Raw genomic sequence first — 12,961 nt, 5'->3', positions numbered from 1 at the left:
AAAAAAAAAAAACTTGGCCAGGCCATAGGCCATGCCCAGTGTCCAAAAGCTACTGCTCACAGCCTGTTGCCCCATCGGAACCCTACAAAGGACTTGCCAGCATCCACAGCACATGGATGGACTTTGGCCCCACAGGGCCTGGTCAGCCCCATGTCAGATCTTGGTGAAACACAAAAATTCTGCACTAGGCTTAACTGGCTAAAAGCCTGACAAATGCAATGCAGATTCATTAACCAGTGTCAAAGTTATCAGCAAATAATCACTTCTTCCCTCCACCCTACGCTCCTTGGTAACTGTGCCACGTTTTGCCAGATTAGCATGAAACTCAAGATATGAAGAGTAAGTTAACCCCTTCAATGCCCATGACGAGCTGGACTCGTCATGGGCTGCGGTGGCGCTGTGCCCATGACGAGTCCAGCTCGTCATGAACTCCACCCGCTAATGAAAGGCGCGGCACTGGGCGGGGAAAGGGGCGGGCATGCAAGGGGTTAAACATGCTAAGAATATGCCAAGGTTCATAGAGGTCTGTGATATGCCACCAAATATATTAGCCAACCAAAGATATTTAACCCCCTCTAACTTTGCTCCCCGTCACATCTGCAGATTCCAGAGATTGCTTATCTTTGCCAACATAGTGCCAAATAGGACGCTGCTTTGTTTACCAACATCGAAGTAATGTAGCAAAATTTAACTGTGCCCCCTCTTTGATGGATCTGCATAAATCTTAACAAACCAAGACTAAGTTGAACATGATAAAGGTTTGCTAAATTCTGTACAGATCTATCATAAAGCACCAAAGTTACTAGCAAATTAAAAACTCCCCCCCCCCCCCCCCACACTTGAATGAGCTCCATAAACCTTGACAGACCAACAGAAAACTAAACATGCTAGAGGACTTCCAGATTACATGTAATCCCTGAAACGCTATCAGTTATTAGTAAATTAACACCTTTTTTGAACCCCCTGACCCTTTGACTGGGTTTTATACTTAAGGGTTAACTGACACTAATGGCCCTACACTGCTTCCACACATTAGTCAATAAACCATCTGGCTTATATTTTAAAGCGATACAATGTATTTTTGAGGGGGAACTGTTCACCGCAAAGTAAATGAAACTGTTTTACCAAAAGTATAAGGACCTCCTCTGCTACTTTTCTTAGCACTCTTTCTTCAATTCTTTTATAACAAAATTAAAAGTTCATAAAATATCTTTGTACATCAATTGCAAAACAAATCTCAAACTCCTAGAGCTGAACAGTTACAACATTACAATCTTAATCCATTATACAATTATGTAGGTAACCAATTTAAGCATTTATTATGACATTCTTTGGCCATCCAGATAAATATTCTTTATATAAAGTTTCTAATTCTCACACATCAAACACTGATTTTGTGGTCGAGAAGCGCTTTCTTAGAGCTGTGAAGAAAACCGCAACATAGAGAACATTCTATTACATAAAATATCCTTAGACGTCTACAATATTTACTCTGCATTTTCTCTATTAGACATTTTTTGATAAATATTCAAAGCATCTAAAATATTACAAGACTGTTCTATTCACTTTTTGCACGAGTAATAGAACATCAGTTATTTTAATTCTATACATTTTAAACCCCTTGCATAAGCATATTTGGCACGGATGAATTTAAAAATCTGAGTGTCGATTGACAGAATTGTCCGAGGATAAATACAGCAACAGTATTAATATACCAATACTAACCGCTTCTCCTCCTCATCCTACAACCTAGTTGCACATACTTTGTACTTGCCACTGTACTTTAGTTCTACTGTATTTAAACTCCATCTATTTTTTAAACTGTGACTGCATTTCGTATCTACAAGTTTTATCTGTATGCTACTGTTTTTTCTAAGGTTAAGTTTATGATATTCTTGATAACTCCACTGACACGAAATACAAGATTTTTCATCTTTTTTGATCTTCAGCCTCGCTATTACATAGCGTCAAGAGGAGGATTGACAGATCGTCAATTCTGGTAAATGCACCATTGGTTCTACAGGGATTCTAAAAATCATATTAGTTGTATGCTGCAACCAGCATCAACTGACTTAAAATCATAGCCTTCTAATAATCTGTGTAGAAAATCTTTCCATGTATCCTACAGCAAATATAGCTTCCTTTTCACACTCCTTTGTAAGAAATCCCCATCTTAAAGGTATAAACACTGGACTAGTTTTATTAATCAGCTGCCTTTTCATATATTTGAAATACAGTAAAGAGAAATTATAAACCAACTTACAACTCTTTCACAGATGCAACATCTCCACACAGCTAATGTTTCACTGTCAGATATCAATTCTGTTGCCACACTATTAGTAAATTACTATATTGCAAAATACTATTGTCCTGAAAGATTCCTAAAATGTAGTCTTATCTGTGCTTAAAGTAAAATACATAATCAATTTCTTACTTAGAATTATTGTAACCAATGTTCAACTTGCCAGCCACACAACTTTAATTGAAAACACTTAAATTCAAGCAGAGTCAATCAGTCTTCCTATTTGCAGCAATATCTAATTCTCTAAAGATTCACCTTGACCTGGGTTTCACAAATATACAAGCCTTTTATATTAATCGCTCATACTTACTACATCAACAAGTCTCCTACATGCAACAGGTTTGATCTCTCATACCTGAACAAAATAGGATTTTCCCGTATTTGTCCAAAAATGAAGACCAGTGGTCCCCTCTTGTTATATGGCATGAAAGCTGTGTTTTGTGAACTATCTTTGGCAATTTTTTTGTCTGACACACAGGAAGTGACCAAGGCCGGACTTTAGTTAGCATGCTCCAGGGCTCCACCCGTGCGCTGCACGGGTGGGGGCCGGTTTTGGGCCCCTAGGGGCCGTTTTAATTACAGGGTAATCGGCCCTGTAACAAAATCGACCGAAAACCGGCCCTGGCAAAGAGCTCGGCGGCACCCCCAAGCCCCAGGGGAGGAGGGGGGGCGTCCGAGCACTTTGCCAGGGCCGGTTTTTGGTTCCCAGTCCGGCCCTGGAAGTGACAACATGCTTGTATTGGCATACTAGTATTTGACACCAAGGAAATCCGGACATCATGCAAGCCACAGAAATCAGGAGTATGTTTATTTCCCCACAGCAGTCCTCATACACTACCAGCCCAGTTTGTAGGACATAACCAGTGACTACAATGTACATCTTCCACACTGTAAAAATACCCTTGTAGCATACTGAATTTAAAAGTGGAGTCCAACAAAGCCCCCCTCAAATTTTCAGCCCATACCGATTCAGGGCAGCCACATTCAAAACAGTGGAAAAGGATGCTTAACTACAGATGAAAATTAGACTTCAATAAACAGAAAAATCCTTAGAATTTATGTACAGAACTCCGAACGAACTATGATTGACAGAGAATCTTTTAAAGTCAACATTCCAGTCGGTATTTCGCATCGGCCAAAAAACTTCAAATGCTTCTTTTTCTAGATTATCTATTGCAGGTGTCTGGCTACCCCAGGCTAAAAAGCAAAGTTGCGTCTTTCTGGTGTCTCTGAAAGACTGGAGGTTGCTGTTGGTGAAGCCGCAGGTGCTGTCTCGGTCCCTCCACTGACATGACCACTGTTGTTGTTATTCATGTTGGTCACTGCCTCCTCTCTGTGGTTTCTGGTAATTTTCAGGGAGAAGTCCACAGCTTTGAAGGCCTGAGTGAGGGAGCCGAGGGACACTACATCCACATGGGGACCAAAGAACCGAGTCACATTCTCCTCCGTGATGCCACCACTTGCCTCCACAGTGATCTGGGGGAACTCTGATTTTAGGGCTTGGGCAGCTGTATGTACCTCCTGCATGATTCATAACAAAAAGTACAGAAATTAGGCACTCCCATACAAGGTGATTTCATAGATGTCAGCCAGCACATATCTTGTATTTTCCCCAGCTCAGCTATTACACCTCCCTAAATGTGTCAGCTTATCCTGAAACCCAGACATCCCAGCTGCACCTTCCCCACTCAAACATCAAGAATGTGATACTGTCATGTCAGATCTTACACTTTGTCACACACCCTTTGAGCCTTACTCACCTGTGCTTTAAAGTTGTCCAACATCACGATGTCCGCCCCAGCCCGTGCTGCTTCTCTAGCTTCCTCCTCCGAGCGACACTCCACCTCAATTTTCAGGGAGAAGCCTGCAACCATTCGGGCATCTTCAACAGCCTGAGGCAGAAACACAGTGGTTAGGGAGAGCCAGGGCCTGTACAGGGGGGAGTTGGGGGGGGGGGGGGGGGTGTAAGGACCATTGACTGGTCAGACTGAGGGAGCTACTCCTGGGGGCAGGTCATGGAGATACTTAGCATGAAGAGGAGACTGAGGTTTCAGAGACTGACTAGAGGAAACAAGTCATGAACTGGCCTCGCATGAGAGAGGGGGTCGGAAGGGGTCCAGAGCAAAGCTGGGTGACAGTCCTGAAACAGTGACAGGGAGTCGGGAGCGGGTATCCTCAAAGTGGTGCCATTGCCCTTTTCTTGCTATACACAGGACTTCCCTTACCCATGCACCCTTACTATGCAAGGAAGCAAGCGTATTCTAGAGGTACGCTGTGTCAAAGGAAGGTAACACAGCCCATCCATGCACCATACAACTGTTTCCCAAACAAGAGTGTCTGGGGTTATGTGGCTCATCTGCTGCAAACTGTCAGAGGCAAGGTGCGTGTGGCTTAATGCCAGAGTGCTGCAGTAGAAGATACCCGAGCTGGAGGAAGACAGAGGGAAAAATAGCCAAAAAGATCAAATGTTTTGGGTACTAAGCTCATATTAGGAAGCTTCTGATAACAGGAGAATAGTTATGATTTTCTCTATTTGGCAGAAAAATGAGAGCTGCGGGGGAGGGGGGATGTGGCAAAGAAGATGAATGATGTAGACATGCATGGTTCCATTGAGAAAACTCTTGGAATGGACAGCTTCAGATACAGTCTGTTTTTCAGACTACTATCTAGTAGGGAACACAAAGTTGAGAATGGGATAGAGGAAGAGCGCAAGCGTAATGAAGGATACACATAGGAAAGAGAGCTCAGTAATATGTGTGAAACGTGAGGGGTGCCCTGCTGCTTGAAACAGAGGTCTACTAGATGTGTGCCACATAGCATGCAAACAGACAAGAAGGTTTACAATGTATGCTCCACTGAAAGTTAGTTCTGCTGTTCGAAACAGAAAATCGGTGAGATATGCACATGGAAAGAACAGGGAGAAAGCCACAGGTGAGATCTTTTTGCGGACACTGCACCGCTCAGTGATCAAGCATTTGTATTAGTTAGCATGTTCTGTGTGATCTTCCTGAATTCCTGACCTCTCTTCTACCGTGGAGGTGCCCTGCACAGATTTGCACTAGGGTGTCCTTCGCCATTTTTGGTGCACAACTCTGCCAAGGAAGGGTCTTGGAATAGGCTTCTGATGGCTTACACCAGGGCACATTTCAGCGAACCCGCAGTTTCCTGCTGGAAGTGTGGTAACCAGCTGCAAATTTCATGCAAGGAATTCACGGTCGGTCTGACCTGTAAAAACCAGCTGGGCTGATATAGAGGTCTGCAAGATGTGCACAACATGAGGGATGGCTCCGCTATCTCTGCTGGCAATCCAGGGGCAGCTCGCTGTCACCATGAGGAGGTCCTACTTTCACCCCCCAGGATGGCTCTCTTCTTTTTCCAATAGGATAACCCGGTCATAACCTTAAAATAGCTTTTCTGTAACAGGAAAGGAAGTCCCTTAACCCCATGGACAAATATGCTCTAAACACAAAGGCATTTTTCCATACCTCCAAGGACAGCTCTGCTGTAACCAGAGTAATAAAATTCTGCCCCAACACCAGAAATTGCCCTACTGTATGCCCATGAGCTAGATCTGCAATGACTGCACGGAAAGCTGCGTCATCGTCCCAGGGACCACTTTCCTTTACCCCCAGAGATCCCACCAGTGACCACTCTGTGGTCACCCCAAGATAACCCCCGCCGATACAGGACAGATCACTCTGCTGTGGGAGGGTGCTGGGCTACCATGAACTGGTCTGCTGGCATTGCAAGAATAACTTTGTTGTTACCCTGGGCTAGACAGGTGGTCACCCCAAAGGACTGGTCTGCTGTACCTCGGAGGGTTAGTTCTGTTGTTATCCTATGAGCACATCTGCTGTCAGAACAGGGCAAGTTTCCTAACACTGAATGTGTGCCTCCATCATCCATTGAGGTGATCTACACCCCCACTCCACATACCTGAGTGATGTTACCAGCAGACCAGATGTGGTTGTCCTTTAACATGACAAGGCTGCTGAGGTCGTAGCGGTGAGTGGAACAGCCCCCCACCAGCATGGCATACTTCTCCACCAGTCTGAATCCAGGTGTTGTCTTTCGGGTGCCGGCTACCTGTCCATGCCACTTGGCAACCTTGGCCAAACCTGTCACCTTTTGTGCAGAGGTGGCAATTCCACTGCAACGGGCCAGGCAGTTGAGTGCCACCCGCTCGCCCAGTAGCAAGTGGCGCACCTTTCCCCGGACTGAAGCCACCCGGGTTATGGGTTCAAGCCAGGTGCCGTCTGGGTGGGACCATTCCACTGTGCAGCCCAATTCATTGAAGATGGCATCAAAGAAAGGTGCCCCGGCAAGCACCCCTGGTGACTTGCACAGCAGGACAGCAAGCTCCTCTCGCTCGCCCACCACAAAGCCACCGTAGTCGAAGCCAGGAGTGTCCTCCCGTAACCAGTCACATGCAAGCTTCTTGAGAGTCACCGGATGAAGCAGATGGCCGAAGTCGGGTCGAGTTGTCATGGCACCTGCAGTTGGACCAAAGGAGATTACATGTACAAGTAACCAAAGAGAATGCACATCATCTCCAAACATCCATACAAGATAACGAGTGCTCCTAGATCACCCACCAGCGCCCTACCACAATCCCCATTGCTTCTAAAGCATCGTCCAGTGACCCTTCGGTAGTCGTAAAGCATTCCCTTGTGCTCTTAAATCAGTCTCTGTGCTGCAACATCTCTCCCCCTGCCAGCACTCACATAGCATCCCGCAGAGCATGCATCCCAACAGATTCTGATTAAGTCTGTGCTCCCGGAGACAGTTTGCTGCTAAATTTATTTTAGAAAACTCAGAGCTCACTGGTACAGGCTGAAGGCAAACCTTGCTAGATCATGAGAGAACAAGAACCTTCCAACTTCTTAATCACAGACATACAAACAAGCTTTACAGGATTCAACTTCTCCTGGGCTTCTTGTCACGACTTTTATCAATGACACAACTGAGTGGCAGTTAGAGGAAACAGTGAGAATAGGGTTATCCTCCCAAATGCCACTTATTCATACAAGGAACAACCCAGTTCAAAAGGATGAACTTCATAGGATGCGAAAATTGTACAACGTTCTGTTCTGAAATAAAAACAGAAACAGATTAGTGGGATAGCTACTAGTGTGCGATCAAGAAAAAAGAAAGCAAAAGTTAGAGGGACAAGGGTATCTTCTCATACTCATTTGCTCTCAGGAAAAAAGATGGTCTAAAGTCGTTTTGACTTGCACTGCAGTAGACTTGAAATGGTGCATTTGAGATCTGGTAGTTCCTGCTTGTGATAGGTTGCTTGTAAACTAGGCTACACTTTAAGCAGCCACTACCATCATTTTGGTTGCTTGAATGTACATGAGAAAGCTGCATATGATGGCCCACCTTTGAAGTTTCCTTCTTTGCTTGGCTGTTGTGCATTGCCGCAGCGCAAGGACAAGACTCAATGTTCCTTTGGGGTCACAGCAGAACAGGGCATGCTGCGACCCTCTTCTTGGCCACAGTGTCGCTGGTCATGACGTATTTCCTGCCTGGAACCTCTATTTGGAGTGTCCGCTACCTGCAGACACCTGGGTACTCTTCCGTCCTCTTCCTCAGGTAGCCTCAACCAGCAAAGGGGTCTCGCTGCACCCCGCTCTGGACTTTCTGCACTGGGCGGTGATCATCCACACTGAGGAGAATCCATCAAAGTAAAAGGGTGGTCTCGTCGAAAGGGTCCCTTTAAACCTGAACCAGAGCCCACAGTGCAACTATTCATCCCCACCATCTATCAAATGGCACTGCTATAGGAAGGTTAAGCATCATCTCCTCTACGCAAAAGGCCTGATTCAATTTCTTGCCTAGGCTCCTCTCTCTCCCCCTTCAGTGTTCAGGTCTCCTCCCACCAGTTCTACAAACAGCTGCAGCTCTTCCATTAGAGGGGAGGAGCATCGCCCCACTAATTAAAAGGCTTCATATGGAAAAAGAGCACGGTAATGCATTACTGCAGAGTGGCAGCAGCAAGGAGGAGTGGTGGCTGCTTTAAATTGCTTTAAAGTGCGCATGTCACTTTAGTTGGCTGTCTTACGACAGCCAGTCCTTCATGCACATTTTAAACCTCTCCAACCTGAGCTGTCTTAGGCAGCTGGGTGGAGAGTAGTCACAGGCCTCCAGTGCATGAGGGAGCGTGGAGCAAGCACGCTCAAAACCAATTCTGGAGCTTCTCCCATGCTGCTTAGCAGCATGTGAGCAGCATCTGGAGTGGTTGAGGGTCCTGGCTCTCACACCACGTGCTCCCTGACAGACTGAAGAGCACAGAGGAAAGAAGGACAGGAGGAGGTGAACCAGTGGTAAGTATATATTTCATTTATAGTGTTGTGACCCTCTTCATTCAGCATTCCATCCATCATTTCTTTGCGTACCACTTTTTGCCCTAAGTGGGCTGGGTATGCCCAGACTTAGGTCCATTTCTCACTGTGCCACTGGATTCAAGCTAGCCTGGCTGATGAGGGTGATACCCCGAAACCAGTCCTAGAATGCTTGTTTCTGGTCCAGGGAGGCCTGGCAGTTCAGGCTGAACTGTTCCCAAGAGGAGCAGGGTCAAGACTAATTAGCATATTGCTGGGTCTAAACTGGGGTGCCATGGTGAGCAAAAGAACAATGGATTTAACCCAGATCTCTTGACTGGGGGTGAAGGCTCGATTCCTTCAGCATTTCGTCCATCATTTGTTTCCGTTACCCACGTACAGGCACCGTGAGGAACTCACACTGCCTTCAGCCTCAACTCCAGAGCTCTCAGTCATGGTCTGTTATAAACACTGTTTATAGCAAGCAATGACTAAGAGCTCTGGCATTTACCCTAAAGGCATTCTCAACTTGTCAGTGCCGGTCAGTGGGTCACAATGACTAATTTGTTTGCCCCACCACTTTTGCTTGCCACCAGCAGCCACTGTCAAAAAAGTCAATTATAAACTTCCATCGTCTGTGAAAAAAACCTTCATCTCCATCTTGTACACAAAACTATGTTGGCGGGCATCCTAAAATGGATCCCACAGATCTCCATTACTCTTGCTCCCTCAGACATAAAATTCAGGTACCATGCAGGCCACATGCACGCATAGGCACAACATACACTTGGGATAGTAGCATTCGCATCTGCGGTAGCACAGAAGCTGAAGTCACTGGAACCTCCACTTCAGTGACATCAATAAAAGGTCTTGCCGCAACCATGGATTCACAAAATATGTACGCTACAAACCCCACTCTATGCACTAAATTAAAGAAAGGGTTGGTAGTCCTTTGTGAGTGCAATAAGGGACGCTTGGTGCACACCTCCAGGACTGATAAGGATCTTACACATCAAGAGACAAGTCTAGGCCTCAATGCACATAGAAAACTGTTATAGGCCTACAGCCAACAATCAAAAACCAGAGTAACACAACTACAATCATGGAGGGGACATTCCAATCCCCACATAGTGCCACGCCCCTCTCTAAAAGTGAGAGCGGATGAGATGCTTCCTATACATCAAGAAGGGCTAACTGACGTGTGAAGGAGTATTTAGGCGACGGAGACAATCATGGTTTGTCTAAAGTGAGCGATGCCCAGGTGAAGCCAAGAGGTGCTTTGGTTATCCCTCCACTCAGAAATGTATAGAGTTGAAGCTGTAGGGCCATACCAGGAGTTAAAGCAATCCTTACTCATTCTTTCCATATACAGGGGTTGTTGAATACTTAATGGAATCCCTACTAAAATTAGTGTCATTCTCCACAGAAACAGTGTTTCCCCAGTGCCTTGAGTGGGATATTGGTATCTGCTTGGCACTGGTATATAACGTTTGCCTGTAGGTAGTCCCGGTATTGCAATGAGCCAGGTCAACTCCAATGTCACTAGTTTATAGTGAGGATAACAGCAGACGTTCCTGCCAGTTAGGAGGCAAAGGACAGCAGGAAAGCTATACAAATGTGGACGAAAAGGATGGCAGATCCAGAACTTTGCCTCCCACCTGCACACCACCTGAGAAGGAAACAGTGGTCACTCAATTATGCTAGTACCGCATTTAACTAATCCTGCTTTCATGAGCCCATGGACCAGAGATAAATGACGCATGTCCTAGCCTGATGTATCAGTGATTCAGGTCTACCACAAAAGAGTGGTGTTGAAACAAGTCAATGAATATGAACACTGGTCCCCCTCCATGGTGTGGGTGTTTGTTTGATCATGGTGAAGTGTTGCTTGGAGGCGAGCACCGGTAAGTTCGAAGTGAATGTATGTAGCCAGAGTCCACTCAGTGACGTGTCTGAACAAACTACTGGAAATATCTCACATGGACTCAGTTATACTTCGATATATCATCCACATTGGCCGTTGAATGACTAAGCCATCTAACCTCTCAGAGGTAAGGCCAGACATCCGTCTTCTTAATAGTACTGTCCGCACACCTTGGCCTAAAGCTTTGTCCTGGGGAATGGGGTGTAATGTCCTGGGGAATGGGGTGTAAGAGCTGTAGGAGTGTTGGCTTGCGCCTTGAGGATTCCACTGTTGTGGTTTGCAGCTTTGGACACGCTTTAATGCATGGGTGTGCTACTGAAAGTCTTTAATGGAGTGACGCTTACAATATGCCCGACCCCCCCCCCCACCCCCCACCATTTGAGTTATTTATTTTTTAACCTTGCACAACACGCTCCAAGATGCCAATATCATGATTTGTACCACAAGGCAGCTCTTTCTCCACAAAGTTGCAAACAGATTACCTTGTTGGCAGATGATTCATTTTAAGAGGGCAACACTGAGTATCTGGGATGATGCCAACCATCCACCGAACTCAATTCCAAGGATTCTCCGAGGACCCAGGTCATGTCCCCACACATTACATCTTTGACTGACTAGGTCCCACACAATGACTTCTGCACGTTACTACATCTATGACTGACGAGAGAGATCCGTTTGAGAGTAGAAACCCCTGCTCGCCAGAGTATAGCATAGCAGCCTCTTTTCAGCCTTCTATCCCAGGAGGCAATGCGGAGCCTGGCCCAACCATAGAAGTAAAGAAAAGTCTATGTATGGAATATCGTAGGAAACAAGTGAATGCAGAAACCCTTTGTGCTAAAAAACAACAAGTTAGCTTGGGAAAACGTCATTCAGATCCATTTGTCTTTGGATGTCAAGCCACTTCCATTTTAAAACATACATTATAATCACCTGTGGTTTGACTGCTTTGCAGCTTAGAATTTCCTATAATTACAGGGCCTCTTATCCGTTACATCCTTGGAAAAGGCCACCTACTCGGAAAAGGCCTCTTTCTTGCCCAGCTGAGGATAGCTCGCATGCCCGCTACTGCTTCCCTGCCCCCAGCCAAAGAAGAACTGCTGCCTGAGCTTAGGTAAACCCCTGCCCAGCTGTCATAATCAACATGGAGCTCAGCTAAGCTATGCCAGGTCCTGGGCAAGAAGGGCCACACTAAAACCGGTCAGTTTGGAGCTGTTCCTGGCTAACATCACCCTCTCAACTGCCTCATCCGAAGCTACCACAGCAAGCGCCCACAGGGGATGAATCTCCATTGCAACAGCACTACGGCTGCACCCTAAAATCTGTCCTGGAGTATCCCTTGTCAATCTGCCCCACTCTGGACTTGGAGATCTACTGCAGAAGAGCGTCCGAACCAGCGCAGCTTCCGGAGTATTGCATTATTTCAACAACTGCAAACTCGGCGTATTCATAAACTAGAAGCGGTTCTAAACAACTGCGTGGGTCCAGACACTAGCAAATCCATCACAGAAAAACGTGGTGGAGAGACTTTAGGAACGCAGGCTCGAAATTCCCGAAAACACACAAAGGGCGATGCCTGGAATGCCTAAAAATAGTCTAAACCACTGGCACTCGCTCTAGGTAGCATTCCAACCCAACATTTTTCACCCACTATGCCACTCTCGACAGAGCCCCCCCCCCCCCCCCCCCGCCCCCTCATGGAATGGTTCAGTCTGAACTGCCAGGCGAGCGAGGTCTTGTCAGTGAACTATAACTTGGTAGACCTCCGGCAACACCTACCACAGTGAATACAGTTTTGTAAATACTACACAGAAGAGGTAAAAGATGCCATCAGAAGTGTATGTCATAACAGAAATAGATATACAATCCGCCTGTAATGCTGGTCAGGAATTAAAAAAAAAACCTGGGCTGCCTCTAAAGGTTGAAGTATGTCAGTTCACTGAGCAAGTACCTTATCACTGAATCTCTGGTCGGCTATCAGAAGAAACGCCTGGCTGACAAACAGGCAGTGACTGAGACGCCTTCAAGTTTAGCAGAACAAAGAGCTTTACCTTCAAACGAGCACACAATACCGAAGCCTTCCACAAAAGCCAGCTCCCTTATTGGTGTAGCTTTCTATGTTTATGTTTAAAGGAAAGTTTAGTAGCTAGATTACTGTCCATTTAAACATTCGGCAAATGACTTCAAAACATTCATATCAATTAAAAAGATTAGAACGCACATAACTGCAGCAGTAGATCATCTCATGCCTACTGCATCAGACTAAAAAAATCCAAAAGACAGCCAAGAGATGCTACATCAGGAGGTTGCAAGCCCATCATTAATGAAAAGCATTCAAGTCAGACATAACACCATCATTGTGCCCACTACACGTGCAAATGACCTAGATGATTGGGAATTATGAACAATTACAAA

General features: G+C 45.8%; 1 protein-coding gene across 2 annotated transcripts in view; it reads right to left on the bottom strand.

Annotated features, from left to right (window-relative positions):
* Positions 1-1,296: 1,296 nt before the first annotated feature.
* QPRT (quinolinate phosphoribosyltransferase) overlaps positions 1,297-12,961 on the bottom strand; it is a 29,729-nt gene continuing 18,064 nt past the window's right edge. Inside the window, exons 3-6 of one of the 2 annotated variants that reach the window (XR_014966716.1) lie at positions 6,239-6,795; positions 4,063-4,194; positions 3,018-3,823; positions 1,297-2,923 (exon numbers count right to left, since the gene is read on the bottom strand). Coding sequence is in view for 1 of the 2 variants with exons in the window: in XM_085618468.1 (XP_085474594.1) it covers positions 3,500-3,823; positions 4,063-4,194; positions 6,239-6,790 (1,008 nt within the window). In the remaining variant the exon portion in view is untranslated. Of the gene's footprint in view, positions 3,824-4,062; positions 4,195-6,238; positions 6,796-12,961 lie in introns of both variants that reach the window. The other variant, XM_085618468.1, reaches the window with a different exon arrangement.

Source organism: Triturus cristatus, chromosome 7 (assembly GCF_964204655.1).
Source record: "Triturus cristatus chromosome 7, aTriCri1.1, whole genome shotgun sequence".
Taxonomy (NCBI): domain Eukaryota; kingdom Metazoa; phylum Chordata; class Amphibia; order Caudata; family Salamandridae; genus Triturus; species Triturus cristatus.
Note: the sequence above shows the minus strand (reverse complement) of the source record. Positions and strands in the feature narration are given on the sequence as shown.